This window comes from Stenella coeruleoalba (assembly GCF_951394435.1).
Source record: "Stenella coeruleoalba genome assembly, chromosome: 18".
NCBI lineage: Eukaryota > Metazoa > Chordata > Mammalia > Artiodactyla > Delphinidae > Stenella > Stenella coeruleoalba.
The window spans coordinates 64991830-65009726 of record NC_137164.1 but is presented as its reverse complement, the minus strand read 5'-3'; the positions used below and the strand labels follow the sequence as shown (position 1 = coordinate 65009726).

Genomic DNA, 17897 nt, shown 5'->3' with positions numbered 1-17897 from the left:
GGGATGTGAGTCTCCAGTGATGGTCAGTAGCAGGGTAATCTTGTTGAAAAACAACCGTAACAACAAAACATGTTTACACTATTTATGATTTAACCCACATTCAAATAGAGTCCAAAGATGACAGCCAAGTGCCAAGAGAGAGTTGGCGTTAAACCTCATCTAAAGGCTGAGAAAGCCTTCTCTTCCTCTCTCTTTAAACAGCAGTATTTCCATTAAAGAGGCAGTACGAACAGATCAGTTTCAGCAGAACATCCAAGCCATAATTTGGCTTTTCACGTGTGCCTTGGTGGGTTCCAGTTGCCCAAACTATAACCTATGCCGCCGCCGCAAAAATAAAAGATCCCAAGGGCTCTTTCCTTTTTGGTGCTTCTTCTCCCCTTGACCTTCTAAAGCGGTCTATTATTGGATGCATTCCTACCCTACTTAACATCACAGACTGAAAAATGTCAGGAGAAAAAGAAGACGACGGATCATCTCCAGCTGGATAAAGGTGAAGACAAAGAGGAAGCAGGGGACCCAATCAAGCCACCTACAGCCAGCCAGACGTCCTCAGCATGGTCCCACATTCTCCAAGGTAGGGCAGTGCCCCGGTTAATGCTCCCCCTCCCGTGGAGAGGAGGGGAGGGCAGGGGGTCACCATCTCACCACCTGGCTGTTGTAGTCCTCCGTGACTGCCCCCTCTGGGTTCCCGTCCTGCCTGGGCCACCGGCGGCCCCTGTGCTCCCGCTGCAGCCTCCGCTCCCCGCGCCTCTTTTGCCGGTCCCTCTGGCGCTCCAGCTGCTTGGTACGGTGGTAGCGCTGCTGGAAGAGATCCTTCGCGTACGCGTACAGCTGCACGTCCAAGAAGTTGAGCTCCTCGATGCGCTGGCGGGCGCCCTCGTTGATCTCCACGTTGGAAGCCCGCGTGACGTTGAACTGCGTGAAGGGGGAGATGAACTTGAGGTTGAATGTCCTCTCAAAGAGAAATTGCGTCTTCCGCTGGAACTCCGTGAGCCCGAAGAAAGCCATGTTCTTCAGGTTGCTCTTGGCGCTGTGCAGCAGGATGGCGTTCCTCTCGCTCTCGTTCATGAAAGTCAAGTTGTAGCAGCCCACCAGGCTGAGGTCGGCCAGCATGCGCACCTGGCGGTTGTTAGCCAGGTTGTAGGTGCAATCCATGAATTCCCGTAGGCTGACCCCAGACCAGTCGTCCCCGGGGTAGCAGGTAGGCAGCTCATCGGGGGTGGGGCTCCTCCCATCGCACACGTGGAGGGAGGTTTTCCACGTGGCCCCTCTCTGGACGTGTTTCCACTCGCTCAGGTACCGGGACACCGGATCCCGCAACATGGTGATGTAATAGAAATTCCTGGAAGAGATTAGACGAAGAGCGTCAGTCCGCCGTAACTATAACCCTGGGACCCCGCGCCTCTGTAGCGTCTGTATCAGCGTTGACTCAATGGGTTTTTCTGCCAGATGGTCACGTGAGAATATCTGCCTGGATTTGCACCTGTCGGGCCATGTTCCCCTATGTGCGTGTTTCTACGATACAAACACGCATGAATCGGTTTTCAGTACTATTTGCTGGGTTTTTTCTTTCTGCTCCGGGGTGGGGAGGGGCGGGGTTGGGAGAATCGATCAGCAATAATTCATTCAGCAATCATTCACTGTTCAATCGCTACCAGCAATAACAATACCTTACATTAAGAGAACACGCCACGTTTATTGAACGGTATCACCCATCTGATATTTTATTTGATCCTTAAAAGGAACTTTGGTAGTAGACACGGGGGACTATTTGATAGGGAAACAGTGCAAGGGGGTTAGGATGATTTCCCCAAAGTCATGTGACTAGAAAGAGCAAAGCTGGAAGCCAAGTCTCCTTAATCTTTCCTGTTCACAGGGGCGTTCTGGGTTAAGAGGTGGGTGGGGTAGGGGAAGGATGTGTTGTGTGTAGAGACTAATATTTACCGAGCAGTTACTGTGTGCTAGAAACTGGGCTGGGTACTTTATGGACACTGGCACAGATCACCTTCAACATAACTTTGTAAAATGGGTTTTATCATGACTTTTTAAAAAAAAACTGAGAACACAGAGACTGAGAAAGGCGAAAAATACAGCCCAAGATCCTAGAGCAAATTAATACTTGATGCAAGAAATTTAGGCCTATTTGATTTCAAAGCTTCTGTGCTTTCCTGGGCACCATATTGATATTTTAAAAACAAAAATGTAACTAATATTTATTGAATGCCTACGAGTTGTCAGGTGTGGTGGTTATTATAATCACGGGTCTCATCTCATCTAATGGCATCTATTGGAACATTGAGAAGAGATACATTTTATAAATGGCTAGTTTCAGAATGATCAGGTAAAGATTAGGGCACCACTGGCTCAAAAGGGCAAGAGAGGTGTGAAGAGGCCAGAAGAGATGTGGAAAAGTCGACAGATGAAGACACAGCAGTATACATGTGTTAGCATACGGTATTTGTTTTTCTCTTTCTGACTTACTTCACTCTGTATGACAGACTCTAGGTCCATCCACCTCACTACAAATGACTCAATTTCGTTTCTTTTTATGGCTGAGTACTATTCCATTGTACATACGTGCCACATTTTCTTTATCCATTTGTCTGTCAACGGACACTTAGGTTGCTTCCATGTCCTGGCTATTGTAAATAGAGATGCAATGAACATTGTGGTACATGACTCTTTTTGAATTATAGTTTTCTCAGGGTATATGCCCAGTAGTGGGATTGCTGGGTCATATGGTAGTTCTATTTTTAGTTTTTTAAGGAACCTCCATACTGTTCTCCGTAGTGGCTGTATCAATTTACATTCCCACCAACAGTGCAGGAATGTTCCCTTTTCTCCACACCCTCTCCAGCATTTATTGTTTGTAGATTTTTTGATGATGGCCATTCTGACTGGTGTGAGGTGATGCCTCATTATGCTAACACATATATATGGAATCTAAAAAAAAAAAAAGGTTCTGAAGAACCAGGGGCAGGACAGGAATAAAGATGCAGACGTAGAGAATGGACTTGAGGACACGGGGAGGGGGAAGGGTAAGCTGGGACGAAGTGAGAGAGTGGCATGGACATATATACACTACCAAATGTAAAACAGATAGCTAGTGGGAAGCAGCCGGGTAGCACAGGGAGATCAGCTCGGTGCTTTGTGACCACCTAGAGGGGTGGGATAGGGAGGGTGGGAGGGAGACGCAAGAAGGAGGAGATATGGGGATATATGTATACATATAGCTGATTCACTTTGTTATACAGCAGAAACTAACACACTATTGTAAAGCAATTATACTCCAACAAAGATGTTTTGTTTTTTTTTTTAAAAAAAAAGACACAGCAGTAGGCGTTAGAGGGAAGCAAACATTGATTCCAAGTAAGGAAAATCTTTCTCGTCCTTTGAGCAGCCGCCAATGGAATGGGCTGCCCAGCCCACCTTCATCACCAGCGGTGACACTCAGGGTGCCCCTGGGCAGACTAAAACTGTGCCACCAGGGAAGCCCCAGACAGATTTTTGAATGCTCAAATAAGATCACAGATGGGGGGGCTGCCCTGGTGGTGCAGTGGTTGAGAGTCCGCCTGCCGATGCAGGGCACACGGGTTCGTGCCCCGGTCCGGGAAGATCCCACCTGCCGCGGAGCGGCTGGGCCCGTGAGCCATGGCCGCTGAGCCTGCGCGTCCGGAGCGTGTGCTCCGCAACGGGAGAGGCCACAACAGTGAGGGGCCCGCGTACCGCAGAGAAAACAAAAAAGATCACAGATGGGAAATCTGTAAGTTCCCTTGTTAATTGGACAAAACGGAAAACACAAAAGAGGATTTAAACAAGAAAGATGATGACTATCGATCGATAAGACTCAACCCCATTTATGTGTCTCAAATTTAGACATAATCCAGATTTTTAAAATAATCATAAGAGCTGGAGGATTTTAGGGCTGAGAATTATAACAGTTTGTGACATAAATGGTTAACTGGAACTTGCTGCTGGAACCTGAGAGGCTTTGGTTTCACTTGGGAAAATTAACTGGCCATACAGTTCCCTGTGCTTTCTTTGCATTGGACCCCACATGGTCTCAAAGCTAACTGAAACTAGCTTACACTTTAAAATGATCTTGGTTTCAAATTTAACTTTATTCAAGGTAACACTGCATTTAACAAAGACTAGCTAAGCTGTAGAGTGCTGTTTACATGAGTAAAATAAGCCCCAAATGTCTGCAAGTTCTACTAGCCAAATAGGACAGAGGTCCATTTGTAATGAAAACAAACTCTGACATCAAGACACAAAAATGGACTAGGGCAACATTCATATTGATGAAGTACAAAGTTGTCCCATCTCATGGTTCTGGAACCAAGTGCCTAATAGCATTTGGGTATTGCTTTAGTCAGACATATTCTCATGTATGTTTTATTTGTTTGTCTCAATCTTGCAAAGCAGTCAAAATAGAAAGCTAGAATAATAGTAAAAAGAAACTAGGGTTGAAGAACACCTAATTATTGAAGAAGAAAACACAATTTGATTCATTAAAAGCATTTTTTTCTCATCTCTATTTTTTTCTCTACTTTCATTTGCTCCTCTACTATCAGACAGAAAACTGCAAAAGTCATTGATGAAATGATGTCTACCTCCAGGCCACACGCCCAACCTTCATTGTGTACAAGCTTCAGTCCAGTTTCATGACTCTCTTCCCTGCTCCCTAACAACGGAAACTCATTTTCTTCTGCTCCCATAACTCGCAATTTAGTTTCTAAGAAAATTCTTTTTTTTTTTTTAGAAAATACAAAATATTTTATTAAAAAATTTTTTATTTTACATTGGGTTATAGTTGATTAACAGTGTTGTGTTAGTTTCAGGTATACGGCAAAGTGATCCGGTTATACATATTCATGTGTCTATTCTTTTTCAAATTCTTTTCCCATTTAGGTAATTACAGAATATTGAACAGAGTTCCCTGTGCTATACAGTCCTTGTTGATTATCTGTTTTGAATACAGCAGTGTGTACATGTCAATCCCAAACTTCCAATCTATCCCAAACTAAGGAAAATTCTTAAAATACTCTGAAATCTGCAACTTTCCTTTTCAAACGTTAATTGTTCAACAGCACAATGGAGGGTAAAACAGAGAAGACCAGAGAAGGAGAAGCAGCTCCCAAGCAAAGGCCATGTGGCCACATGCAGAGGCTCTCATCAACACCCGTCCCTTTTTTTTTTTTTTTTTTGCGGTACGCGGGCGTCTCACCGCTGCGGCCCCTCCTGCCGCGGAGCGCAGGCTCCGGACGTGCAGGCCCAGCGGCCATGGCTCACGGGCCCAGCCGCTCTGCGGCATGTGGGATCCTCCCAGACCGGGGCACGAACCCGTGTCCCCTGCATCGGCAGGCGGACTCCCAACCACTGCACCACCAGGGAAGCCCAACACCCGTCCCTTTTAACTCAACCTCCTAAGCTGAGGCAGAGTCTCATCTGTTCCAACAATTGTCCTGGCAGTTAAACCTTCCCCAGATTTTGGAAACATTAATAAGCAAACTATTATTTCCTCCTTTCATCCATCCATTCACTCACCTGGTAATTCTCCAAACATTGATTGAGCCCCTGGTATTTGCCACACACTGGGGCTAGGCAGTGGGGACCCCGAGATCACTAAGACATTGTCCTCGAGGAGATCTCAGGCACCCAGTGATTCTGGTAAAGTGGGAGAAATGCTAACCAACAAGTTAAGGGACTATTCTGCATGGATCTGAACGATCCCAAAGACGATAACTTTTTCTGTCTCAGGGACAGCGGGCTGACAGCACATCTTCCATTTGCCACCTGCTTCATTTAGAGTTTGGGCGAATTCATTTACGAATGTCTGAAACACAATTACAACTCTTTAGAATTGTTATTCTTGTGGCCTCAGGGTAATGATGGCAAAGCCCTGTGTACTCAGGGGCATTAGGGGACGGGGCACCTTGGGTAGTTCAATGATTATTTTGTTTTGTTTTGTTTTGTTTTGTTTTCGGTACGCGGGCCTCCCACCCGCCGCGGAGCACAGGCTCCAGACGCACAGGCTCAGCGGCCATGGCTCACGGGCCCAGCCGCTCCGCGGCACGTAGGATCCTCCCGGACCGGGGCACGAACCCGTGTGCCCTGCATCGGCAGGCGGACTCTCAACCACTGCGCCACCAGGGAAGCCCAGTTCAATAATTATTTTAACTGATGATTATCACAGGGACCATCATGGCTTACAAAAGCACAAATACACGGAACACACACTTTTCAGTCTCTTGCTCTGCAGTAAGGTAATCCTATTAAAAAATTCTAAACACAGCACAAGGACATGACTGCCTTCCCTCAGTCTTTGCCTTTTCCTTCACTCATCTGCATCCTGCTCGTCTTTCCTGGCCCAGCTCAAGCCTCATTTCCATCTCCTCTGACCTTTCTGGCCTCGAGGATTTACTGCATCACTTACTGTGCTTTTAACGTGCGTATGAAAGTCTTGGTCACATCTACCCTTTAAGTTCCTCTTTGACCACTGGACCTTAGGCCTGGTGTCCCATGACACCTCCACAAATCCTGCTCTCTGCAGGCATTCAATAAACGATGCTGCGGAAAAGAAGTGACCTTCATACAAGATAAGTGTATTTTAATGACTAAGGTTAATATTGCCTTTGATAAATAGACCCTTCTTTTCTCCCCTAAAAAGTAATCTGACATTATTTTTGAATGTCCAAAATGTGTGAAAAGAATAAAAATGCATATAATCTTCTAATACATCCATCATTCGATTGTGATGGTTGATAGGCAGAGAGAGAGAGAGAGAGAGAGATAGGGAGAGAGAGAGACAGTCAATACAGACTTTGGGTAAAAAGCAGAATATTTCATACACCAGATAATTAATAGAAATGAGTTTTTTTAATGTTAAACTTAGTAGTTTTCTTCCCCTCTGCTTCAAGAACCTGTATTTCCACAAGCAGTTTATTGTATAATTGCTCATTTCTTTAATTAGCAAGTCATTTAATTAACACATGCTTATTGAGGGTTTGTTGTATGTAAGAAGCTGCTCTAGGAAATGTGGAGAATAAAAAAAAAATAGAACGCACTCAAGTATTGTAGGTGTAAAAGTGGTAGATTAGAAAAAGAGGCATGGATTAGCAAGTCATGGAGGTAAGCAGTAGACAAAGAGTATTTAAGAGAATATTTCAGAAGGTACAGAGAGCAGAGTGGCCTAACGAGACCAGGAAGTTCATGTTGTGCATTTCACTGAAGGTTTGGTCAATAAATGAATGAATGAAAAGAGGGACATAAGCTAGAACAGGAGGCTGAGGCCCAATTGTCATGGGCTCTACGTGCACCTGTGAATTGCTAAAATAGCAAAAGTGTTGATTTAGGAAGACGCACGGAGCAACAGAGTTTGGGATGGATAAAAGTAGGCAGAGACCAGGACAGACATTGGACAGCCATGGAGAGAGGCCAGCAGGGAAGAACCCAGAACCGTGGGTACTGATGAGAAAGAATCAGAACTGAAGAACTATCACACACCCAACCTTCACCATTTGTTCCTCTTCCTCAGCTTCCTCTAAACTACCTTTTCCTCCTCCGTATTCCCTTCTTGCTTCTATCTAATCCTTCCCTTTCAAGTCTGTGATGTAAAACAGGCAGTGCTGGCATGTGCGTCATAGAAGCCCCTGGAATCACTGTGCCTGTGGTGATTAAAAGATATTCACTTCCATGAGGCTAGGACATGCCTGTCCAGTGAGAACATATTTGAAGGAAGCTACAAGATGCCAGGTTCACAAGGAGGGTTAATAAGTATATCCCTTCCACCACCAGCTTACCTCTTGTAAGATCAAGTAACACAGTTCGTCTCCACAATCCACAGTTCGAGGCATTCCTAAAAACCAGTTCAACTAGAAACTCCTCCCATCAGCCTCCTTTGATGTCCTCAGCAGAAGGGATCCTCTCCCTCATCCCCACCTGCTGAAACATGTGCCGCTCATGCTTTTATCTTCATTCCGGGACCAGTGAATATCTTATCCCTTGAACTGGCTTTATGTCTTACTCATCCTTCAGCCTCCAGAGCATATGATACATCACCTTGTACATCATGGATGTTCAGTTGTCCAATGTTCATGGAATTAAAAAATAGATACATTTTATCAGCCACTCTTTTAGGAATTCTCATGGTGATTGTCCCCGGGAAACTTCTGTTGGTGCCTTAGCCAACAGAATTAGCCCAGGCTAATGATTTCCCTTAGCTTAGACCTTGTGAAATGTATAGGAAATAATCTTTCCTCCTTCCTCTTGCCCTGCAGACTTTGAGATGAGTTTTCTCTACATATAATCAAGTTTTGCCAAAGTTCAGCGTCTCACAAAAGAACACCACGAGTGACTGTAAGGTGGCCTTGGGGGCATCTGAAGGAGCTCTTTGGTCCTCACCAGGGAGTAGGCACAGACAACCAGTCCATCTTAAACTCAAGCTGATGTGTGCATTTTTAAAAAGTGAAACTTAGCTCTCCCTCCACCCTGCTGTATTGTGTGCAGGAGTAATTTTCCAAATTCTCAGAATGGAATTAATTTCTTGACTCTCTTTAGAGCTGCACACTCATTATGGGCTGCCCATTCTTCATTATCTCAGTAGAGTATTATCTGCACTATTCTGTATCTGATAGGGGGAATCACGGCACTTAGAGCTTGGCAATCAGACTGCCCTGTGACAGAGCGATGAAAGGGCCTTTTATTAGAGCCTTGAAAACAAATTAAGGAATTTAAGAATGATGTTCTAAGCAAATGGGAAATTGGGGACGATGATTGTTAAGTGTTGTAATAAAGAACTTTCAGGGGCTGACAATGGTGTGTGTCAGAGCAATTGGTCCCAAGAATGTCGGGCATTGTGATGAGAAAATGGAAACATTGACATGTTCTTATCTTACTTCATCCAGAAACCCTGCATCCCCTACCAAGCTGCCGTCGTCACCTCCTCCCTGACAGTGACTGACTTACAAAGCAGCCAGACCCTTTTGACTAAGGCATGTTTTATCTTACTTATTACCCAGAGATCTTGACACTTTTCAGTTGGTAAGATATTGGGGAGAGGAAAGCCCATTGTGCTTCCCTCAGGAGGGGAGGGGCTCTGCATCCCTTTTCTTCCCTGTGTATCTGGTAACATTAAAGGGAGAATACTTTGGTTGTAGCTGGTCTTTTTTTTTAAATCATTAATCCCCACCCCTAAACCCCAGTGACAATTAATGCAACACACTGTCATTATGGAAAGTATGAGCAATGCAGAACCGTAAAAAAAGAAGAAGATGAAAATTACTTATAATTACTTCAATTGGATATAACCACAGTTAAATATCTATTTCTTTCTTTTACAGATTTGAGATCATACTGTACATTATATTTTTAACATGTATTTTAACTCAAAAATACAAGGAGGATATATTTTCTATTTTATTTAATGTTCTTCCTTAAGAGCATACTATTCCAATTATGGATGTCCCGGAATCTATGTGACCCATCTCCCAGTTTTGGACAATTTAGCTGATTCTGTTTGCAGTGGGGGCTACTATAAACAATAATCTGATGAATCATCCTAAACCATAAGTATTTGTGCAGTGACTAAATTGCTAGGAACAGAATTTCTGAGCCGAGAGAATTGCCCTCATTTCATCATTACAATGCCGAAATATAGCCGACCACGGTCAGTATAGGTGAAGACAGGGCCCTTCCATGAGGTCTGACCTCTCCGGGTGCCAGGAAACAAGTCTACTTGAAAGTCAAGGGAAGGTCATGAAACAGGCTCCTGGCTCTCCCTCCTCCCAGCTGGACCAGGAAGATGCCCTGTTCAGATCATGAGCCTAAGATGGACATTCCAGGACAGCCAGGCGGGGTTTGTGACGTGGTGGTGAGGAAACATACTTCCTAAAAGATTTATTTTACACTTAATGAGTAGCTGGAATATCAAATTAGAGGCTAAACATTTGTGGAATCAAATCCCACTCATCAACACTGCAGCTATATTAAAGCCGACATCTAGATCAGAAAGTGGGAAGTGCATCACCTGATGATGTTCAGGGCCGGTCCTCACAGAAACAGCCTCTTGAGATGGAGCTTTTCTGCAAGTCTAGGTATCAGCTAACTTTAATAATGGGAAGCTGCACACGTTACTAAACCAACCACACAAAAGCAAGAAATAGAGGTTTCCTGACGATACTGGTCATTTCTCCACGAGGATCAGTCCACCCCCCAAATTCCCCAGAGGAAGAAGTGGTATTTATCAATAAGATAACATTTTAAATCTTGTCACATTGCTTCTTAATATTGACACAAATCCTAGGGGCCTCAGACTCACAGAAATGCCATGATTTTCGTTGTCATGTTTGCTTTCAGTTTCCCCCAAGTGGCTGCTACAAGAATAAATTTCAGGAAATGCATGTTCCAGGGACGTGTTTCTGCTAGCTTGCTGAGCACAGTTCCTCCCAGTACAGTTTCAAATGTGCCAGGGAGGGTCCTGCTCTCATGCATTATTCAGGGATTTCTGTGATTATTTGGTTCAGAGGCGCCCTGCTTTGCGTTGCCGCACTGGGACTTGGGCACGAGGACGTTTCCAGGCGCTCTGCTCTGCAAAGCTGTGGTTTATGCATGCGGGCATCCACCTGAAGCCTGGAGCCGCCCCAGAGTGAGATAAGGCCTAATTCAATCTCACTCACAGCTCTACTCCCAGCCAGGCAAAGCAGAACACCAGATAGTACACTCAGATTGTGTTATTAGGCCGCGCGTGTTCAGTCGTGCTCGCTCTTTAGCTAATTTCTCAGGCGCTGCTTTTCGGGAATGTGAGAATTGCAGGGTAGAAGCGAGGAGGTGTCTTCATTGCCATTGTTTTGTAGCAGCCAAGTTGGAAAGGAAAAGTAGTCAATCAGGACATTCAAGGACAAGGCACATGTTTTGACATTTAGGTTTATACCTGGAGCTTTGATACAGGTGTTCCTAAAACATCACAAACCTGAAAAATAAATCTTCTGTGTCCAGATTTTGCCATATTCTTCCATGAGAGATCCTTTTGGGTTAGGATTTTCCTAGATTCTGCTGTCAGGACTGGGCAATCATTTTAGCATATTCAACAAAATACTTAAGAGATTCCCCACCTGATTCCATCCCTTGCCAGTTCTCAAAGAAAGAGTGCCTTGAAGGTCATCCCCAAGCAATGATTAAAAGCAAGCTAACTTAAAATACGGAAAGTTCCGTGTGAAAGAAAAATGGATATTAATAGCAATAATAATAATGGCTAACATTTATTGAGTACCTGCTGTGTCCATGTACAGTTCTAAATGCTTTAGGTATTAAAACAAAAATGGAAATTTTTATTGAATTTTTAAATTCAGTGTATCTATTGAAAGAAAAATTGAAAGAAATTCAGTGTATCTATTGAAAGAAAAATTGGTACTAATAGCAATAATAATAATGGCTAACATTTACCGAGTGCATACTATGTCCAAGTACAGTTCTAAGGACTTCCACTAATCAATTTGGTCATCAAAATAACCCTTGAGTTACACAGGCTTTTAGATGATATCTGAAATTTCACAAAGTGATGAGAGTTCCCACAGTCTCTTCCATCATCTTGTAAGTGGCAGGCTGTCTTAGAGATACTTTGCGACTTACTGCTGCAGGGGTCCAGGCTTTGGTTGAAGTCAAAGCTCCGGAAGCAAAATAAGCAACTCAGAGTGAGGGATTTGTGTTTGCCTGTGGGTCGATGGGAGCGAGGCAGCACATGGCAGGGGCCGGGGAGGCAGGCGTACCTGTCCCCTCTCAGGGTCAGAGGCTCTCTTAGATGCTTAGAACTTGGCAAAAGTCCTAAACACAGTTTTCCTGAGCTCCCTCACAACTACATAACAAATTCACACTTGAGGGAAGGGTGTTAGAGACAAGTGGGAATTACTGCAGTTCTATGCGTTTTTAACACTCCCAGGTAACCTGGAAGCCCAAAGCTGCAGTCGTATCAGGACAGTAAAGGGTATCAGGACAGTAAAGGGTGGTTAGAAATAGCGATGCAAGGGAATTCGGATACAGCCAAACCTCACGCAACGCCATCACTCTGTTCCTGGTTTTAAAATAGGTCTTTTTAAACACAATGCTACAAAGACTCAGAACTGTGTCCCAGAAAGGTTACTGGATCCTGAAGTTGGCTGTTCTGATGCCTTTATTCAGGAAGAGAAGATTCGAGGAAAATGCAAGTCAAGCTCTACCATTCGAACGGAGCATGAACACAAAATTTCAGACATGTTGGGAGCATCACCTAAGGCGCTGTGGAAGGAACATAAGTTTAAAGTTAGAAAGATCTGGTTTCTATGTCAGGTCCATCTCACGTTTGGGGTGAGCTGGTTAGCTTATATGACCTCTGGGGGCCTTAGTTTCCTCATCTAAATAGCCAGGGTATAAATGCTTACTTCATAGGGTTGTGGGACTTAATGACTAAACTAATGACCATAAAGGGTCCAGCAGTAGCTGAGAAGCAGACTCTCAGCATAGTGCACACCCTCCACTTCAAAAATTTCCCTTTCTCGGGCGTCCCTGGTGGCGCAGTGGTTGAGAGTCCGCCTGCCGATGCAGGGGACGAGGGTTCGTGCCCCGGTCTGGGAAGATCCCACGTGCCGCAGAGTGGCTGGGCCCGTGAGCCATGGCCACTGAGCCTGCGCGTCCGGAGCCTGTGCTACGCAATGGGAGAGGCCACGACAGTGAGAGGCCCGCGTACCGCCAAAAAAAAAAAAAAAAAAATTTCCCTTTTTCCATGAATGTCAGAGCCTCAGAAACTACCCAATACAGTGAAATTTTAAATATTGAACAAGCTGTGTTAATAATTAAAAAAACCAGCTGATAGCGCTTTTCTATTTGTATAACATACTTATGGTTTTCAAAACCCTTTCCTCATCCATTATTTCACTTGGTTCTCAGTACAAAATCATATCAGAGGCAGAATTTACAGATGAAGGAACTGATGCTCACAGATATGAAAGGATGTTCCTGAGATCAAACAACTAGTGAAGCTGAGACTTTCCTTTTTCTTCTTCAGCTACTAGACTAGCTTATTTGTTTATCTAAAAATACCTGTTGATTATATATTTGATGCCAAACACTATGTTAGAGTCTCGGGGTGTAACGGTGCACAAGACACAGCCTGATCGCAAGAGCTGACTGTGGAGTCGTCTTATTTTGCCCAAATGTAGTTAAGAGTTAGAAAGAGAACATGTCATGAGCTCATTATTCTACATTTGGGGTTTCACTGGTTTGTACATTAGCTCATTTTCTCCTTGAAACCCACTGAAAAGGGGGACCCAGAAGAAATAGCCAGAAATGCCAAGACATGGATACACCCTCAGGTAGCATTTAAAGTTGTGGAAGATAATCATTCTGAAATAACAAGCTCGTGCTTCTACAGAGGCAGTGCTGTGCACTTCAATCTGGAGGCACTAATACCTGGTGGTCTGCCCTTTTGTGGTACCACAGCCATTGGTGATCATCCGTTAGAGGACTGCAAATGGTGACAGTCAGAACATCCTTTCTTCTTCAGTTTTCAGCTGCCACGCTTCTATGAAGACAAACTTCCCCCATTAACTATCTGATACTCCAAGGCAGATGAATGTTTGACTCATTCTATGTACTGGTTTTCAAAATAACAGTTTGCTTTCCTAGAATCCTCCAAAGGGGTTTTTGTCGAGGTTGGTTTGTTTGTTTGTTTTAATATCATTACGAGCTCATGCATCTAAACATATAGAATGAGTTTCAATACACTGCAGTCATTATTCAATACATTCAATACATTATCCCTACTGATGTTCAAATTATCTAATTTTGGGCCAGTAGGAGCTTATTTAGATGGAACCTTGGTCCTTCTGATGCAATCCTTGTAGATTTATGCATATTCTTCTTATTATTATTTTTTCTTTTGTGGTACACGGGCCTCTCACTGTTGTGGCCTCTCCCGTTGCGGAGCACAGGCTCCGGATGTGCAGGCTCAGCGGCCATGGCTCACGAGCCCAGCCGCTCTGCGGCATGTGGGATCTTCCCGGACCAGGGCATGAACCCGTGTCCCCTGCCTCAGCAGGCGGACTCTCAACCGCTGCACCACCAGGGAAGCCCGATTTATGCATATTCTTAAAGGATCTTGCCCAAAAGATCAAGAAAGATGGTGTTAGAGCTTGAAATTTTCTTCAGTTCCTGAAGAATAAAGTGATTCCTTGGCCAGTGTTACCTGCACACCACAGTCTTCTTTTTCACTCCTACAAAGGCACGTAACTGCAGTTTGTGCTAATTACACCTGTGCATCGAAGGGGAAATAGACTAGACACCATCTTTAACTTTCATAGGTTCTATCGAGGCCCAAACACCAGAGGTTTTCCCTTTCATTTTTCCTTTTCTTTTTCTTCTTAAGCTCACATGCATGACATTTTCCTTGGTGGTAGGAATAAAAGGCAGGGCTAGTGATTCATCTGTGACCAGATGCCAATGCCACTCCACAAACTAATCTAGGAGAAACCAAATTATGCTGGAAGTAACTCGGAGCCCTAATCAGGTTCTCTCCAAAATCCACTTATTCACAATAAGAGCCCGAGTTCCTTCCAGAAGCCCAGCTTACCACATGGACACTCAATGACATCTTTCAGCTGCAGTGGGTTCCGAAGTACAGCTGTAATTCTGCCTAATTAATAATGCAATGACAGAAATTTAGAAAAATATATGCACCATAGTTTAAATCTCCCAGAAAAGAAAATCAATCGGTTCTGTCTCAACTTTGCCTTGGGTGTTCCCTTCGCCAATTCAAGTGTGGAGCACAGTGACCTGAAGTTGCAAATATTTTTCTTGAGGCGTGATTGAAGCATCAGAGAAATAATAGCTTTCAGTATTCACAGAGATTTTAAAACACTCAAACAAGGATACTTATTTTCCCACTTTGCTCTGCTATATGTAAATCAGAGATAATAAGCTTTAAGATGTTCAAAATAATGTAGCTTGGGGCTGTGCTAGAGATGGCATCTCCCTTTGGGCGATCAATACCTGGATTAAAAATAAAGAGGAGGGGCTTCCCTGGTGGCGCAGCGGTTGAGAGTCCGCCTGCCGACGCAGGGGACACGGGTTTGTGCCCCGGTCCGGGAATATCCCACATGCCGCGGAGCGGCTGGGCCCGTGAGCCATGGCCGCTGAGCCTGCGCGTCCGGAGCCTGTGCTCCGCAACGGGAGAGGCCACAACAGTGAGAGGCCCGCGTACCGCAAAAAAATAAAATAAATAAAATAAAGAGGAGGCATCCCTTAAGAAATGGAATAATGCAACTGCAATTCCCTTGTTTTGTGAACTTTCCCAAACATGTCCCCTCTGCATTTATTATTTCTCTTGGTGATAAGAATCTAAGTTTAATAATCAGAAAAGAGAAGTAGCCTGTCCTTTTAAAATTGACACCAGCTACCATCTCTGAGTCCTCCATTGAAATGATGTGGAATATGCTGATGTTAATCTAAAATTTAAAAAATTCAAAACCCTAAAGCAAGCAAACAAATGTAACCGAGAAGAAAGGGGAAAAAATGAACAAAAACGGCAACAAAAAACCAGCTCAAAGCTTCTTTTCATCTGTTTTCAGGTCAGGTTTATGCTAGCCACAAGGGGGACCTCAAATCTTTCCAAACACAAGGTAAGGGCAAGAGCTGTTTTCCTAGTAATTAATTTCCACCAATCAATATTACCTATTAATGTACATTACAGAGACAAGCTATCGACTTCTGACACTTTACACTCAAGTTAAAGAGACTTTCTTATAAAAATTCTACGTGCCCCGCAGTGATCGTAAGTCAAAACCAAAATGAGTTGCACCTGTGATTTCCTGCGTCTGCTCTAGCATAAAAATTTCCAACACTGCAAATTTCATCAAAGGTTAAAACTGAATCTGAAGCACTATGTATAGAATGGAATACATTGACCTCCAATGGATTTTAAAGGCTATTCTGCCTCCTTCTGCCACATCACACCCCCCCAAAACAGCCATGGAGGCTGACACACAGAAGTTAAAATGCAGACCCTCTCTTGGGGCAGAAGTTAAAATGCAGACCCTCTCTTGGGGCAGTGGGAAGTTGCTGGAGCCATTAGCTCTGGAGGTTTTCAACTCACGCTGAGAGCTTGACGGTGTTGACGGTGTTTACAGCCTGTACCACAAAAGACACTTGGAAGAAAGAAGGGATTTTAATTTTCTGTTCAAGCTAGAAGATAGGGCAGAATAGTATAGTATATATAATAGATAGTGCTGCACACAGGCAGAATGGAAGGTTTCAGCAATTAAGGACAGACTGGAAACGTAGCTTTCTCCAAAGCTCCAGCAGAAGACAGAATACCACCTGTCACCCCCTACCACAGGGAAACTACGGGAACAGAAGCACTCCCAGAACATTCCATCAGGTTAGCTAGCTATCAAAATCACCTTGTACAAACCCAGAAAGCCCCTCTGAGCTTTGACATGAAATGACTCTTTGCTGACTGCCTTTTCTCTAATGGTAAAATAATCCCAAAGAAAGGTAAGGATTGCTAACCCTTCTGTTGTCATAGGGCAGGAGTGCTCCCGTGGAATTGTGGGGATGTGGTCTTTCTTTTAGACAGCTCGCTGTCCTGGACCTCAGCACCAGGGGGAGGGCTGAGGAAGACGAGGGACACCGGCTCGGGCAGTGCAATTGTCACTCCTGATCAGAGTCCCCATACATCATGCTCTCACATTCACTCGTTTCTGAAATTAAGAATTAGCATAGAGTAAACTCCTGGTTCAGAAAGGTCAGTGTTCTGCCTCTGACTCAGGCACCCGGGAGAGGTGTTCTGGAAAATGAAGTTCTCTCTTACGACACCCTACCCTGCTTGACACGTGCCCCCAGTACAAATGGAACCCAACCTTGGTGCAAACTGCGTGGATGTTTAACTTACAGTTTTAGAGCTGGTGCTTCCCCAAGTTTAATTTTCCATTTGAAAAGCAGTAGTCCCTCTTAATGTGCCTTAATCTTTCTTTTCTGAGAATTTCAAAGGGCGCCTTCTAGGAAGCATCGTGTTGTTTTCAGATCTAATCCAGACTTCCGCTTAAATTCTTCCTCTTCGATACTCTGCAAGTTACTTTTGTGCTTTCCCGCATTCACCCCATCTGCCCCATATACTTTTGCTCATTCGTGTACCCCTGGAATAGTGCCCTTCTAGTGGGACAACCCTTGTGAAAGCATTCCGGCCATGACCTGGGATTTACGTTTAGTCTAGGGATTCTGTGCACAGACAAGAGCCCTCAGCTGGGTCCTGACTCAGAGTCCTGCCCTGCCAGAAGGGCAGGTAGGACTGAGGCAGATCCTATGGAGGAGGGGGCATCAAGCATCGAGCAGGTAGAAACATCCAGATCCTTAACAAATCACGGGGCATTTTGGTTTCGGACAAAGCACATCTAGTCAAGTTTATATACGTATCTTTGAAATACATTTTGATTTGTGTGCTTAAAATAACTCAAATAAAGAGAAGGAATTTCCCACCTCTAAAAGGAAGCCAAAAAATGTTATAGGCTGCATGTTTGTGTCCCCTCCAAAATACATATGTTGAAACCCTAACTCGTAATGGATGGTATTAGGACATGGGTCCCTTGGGAGGTGATTAGGTTTAGATGAGGTCTTAAGGGTGGAGCCCCACGTTGGGATTAGTGTTTTCACAAGAAGAAAAAGAGACCAGATCTTACTCTCTCTGCCATGTGAGGAAACCAGAAGACAGCTGTCTGCAAACCAGGAAGAAGGTCCTCACCACACACGGAATCTGCTGGCCCCCTGACCTTGAGCTTCCCAGACTCTAGAACTATGAGAAATACATTCCTGTCGTTTAGCTACCCAGTATGTGGTATCTTGTTATAACACCTGAATTGATTATGATAGCAAAG

The 17897-nt window shown here is 44.2% G+C and overlaps 1 protein-coding gene across 1 annotated transcript in view; it reads right to left on the bottom strand.

Annotated features, from left to right (window-relative positions):
• Nucleotides 1-633: 633 nt before the first annotated feature.
• HS6ST3 (heparan sulfate 6-O-sulfotransferase 3) overlaps nucleotides 634-17897 on the bottom strand; it is a gene marked incomplete at its 3' end in the record, with an annotated part of 651525 nt that continues 634261 nt past the window's right edge. Inside the window, exon 2 of the mRNA XM_079902552.1 lies at nucleotides 634-1342. Within this exon, the coding sequence (XP_079758678.1) occupies nucleotides 634-1342 (709 nt within the window). The remainder of the gene's footprint in view (nucleotides 1343-17897) is intronic.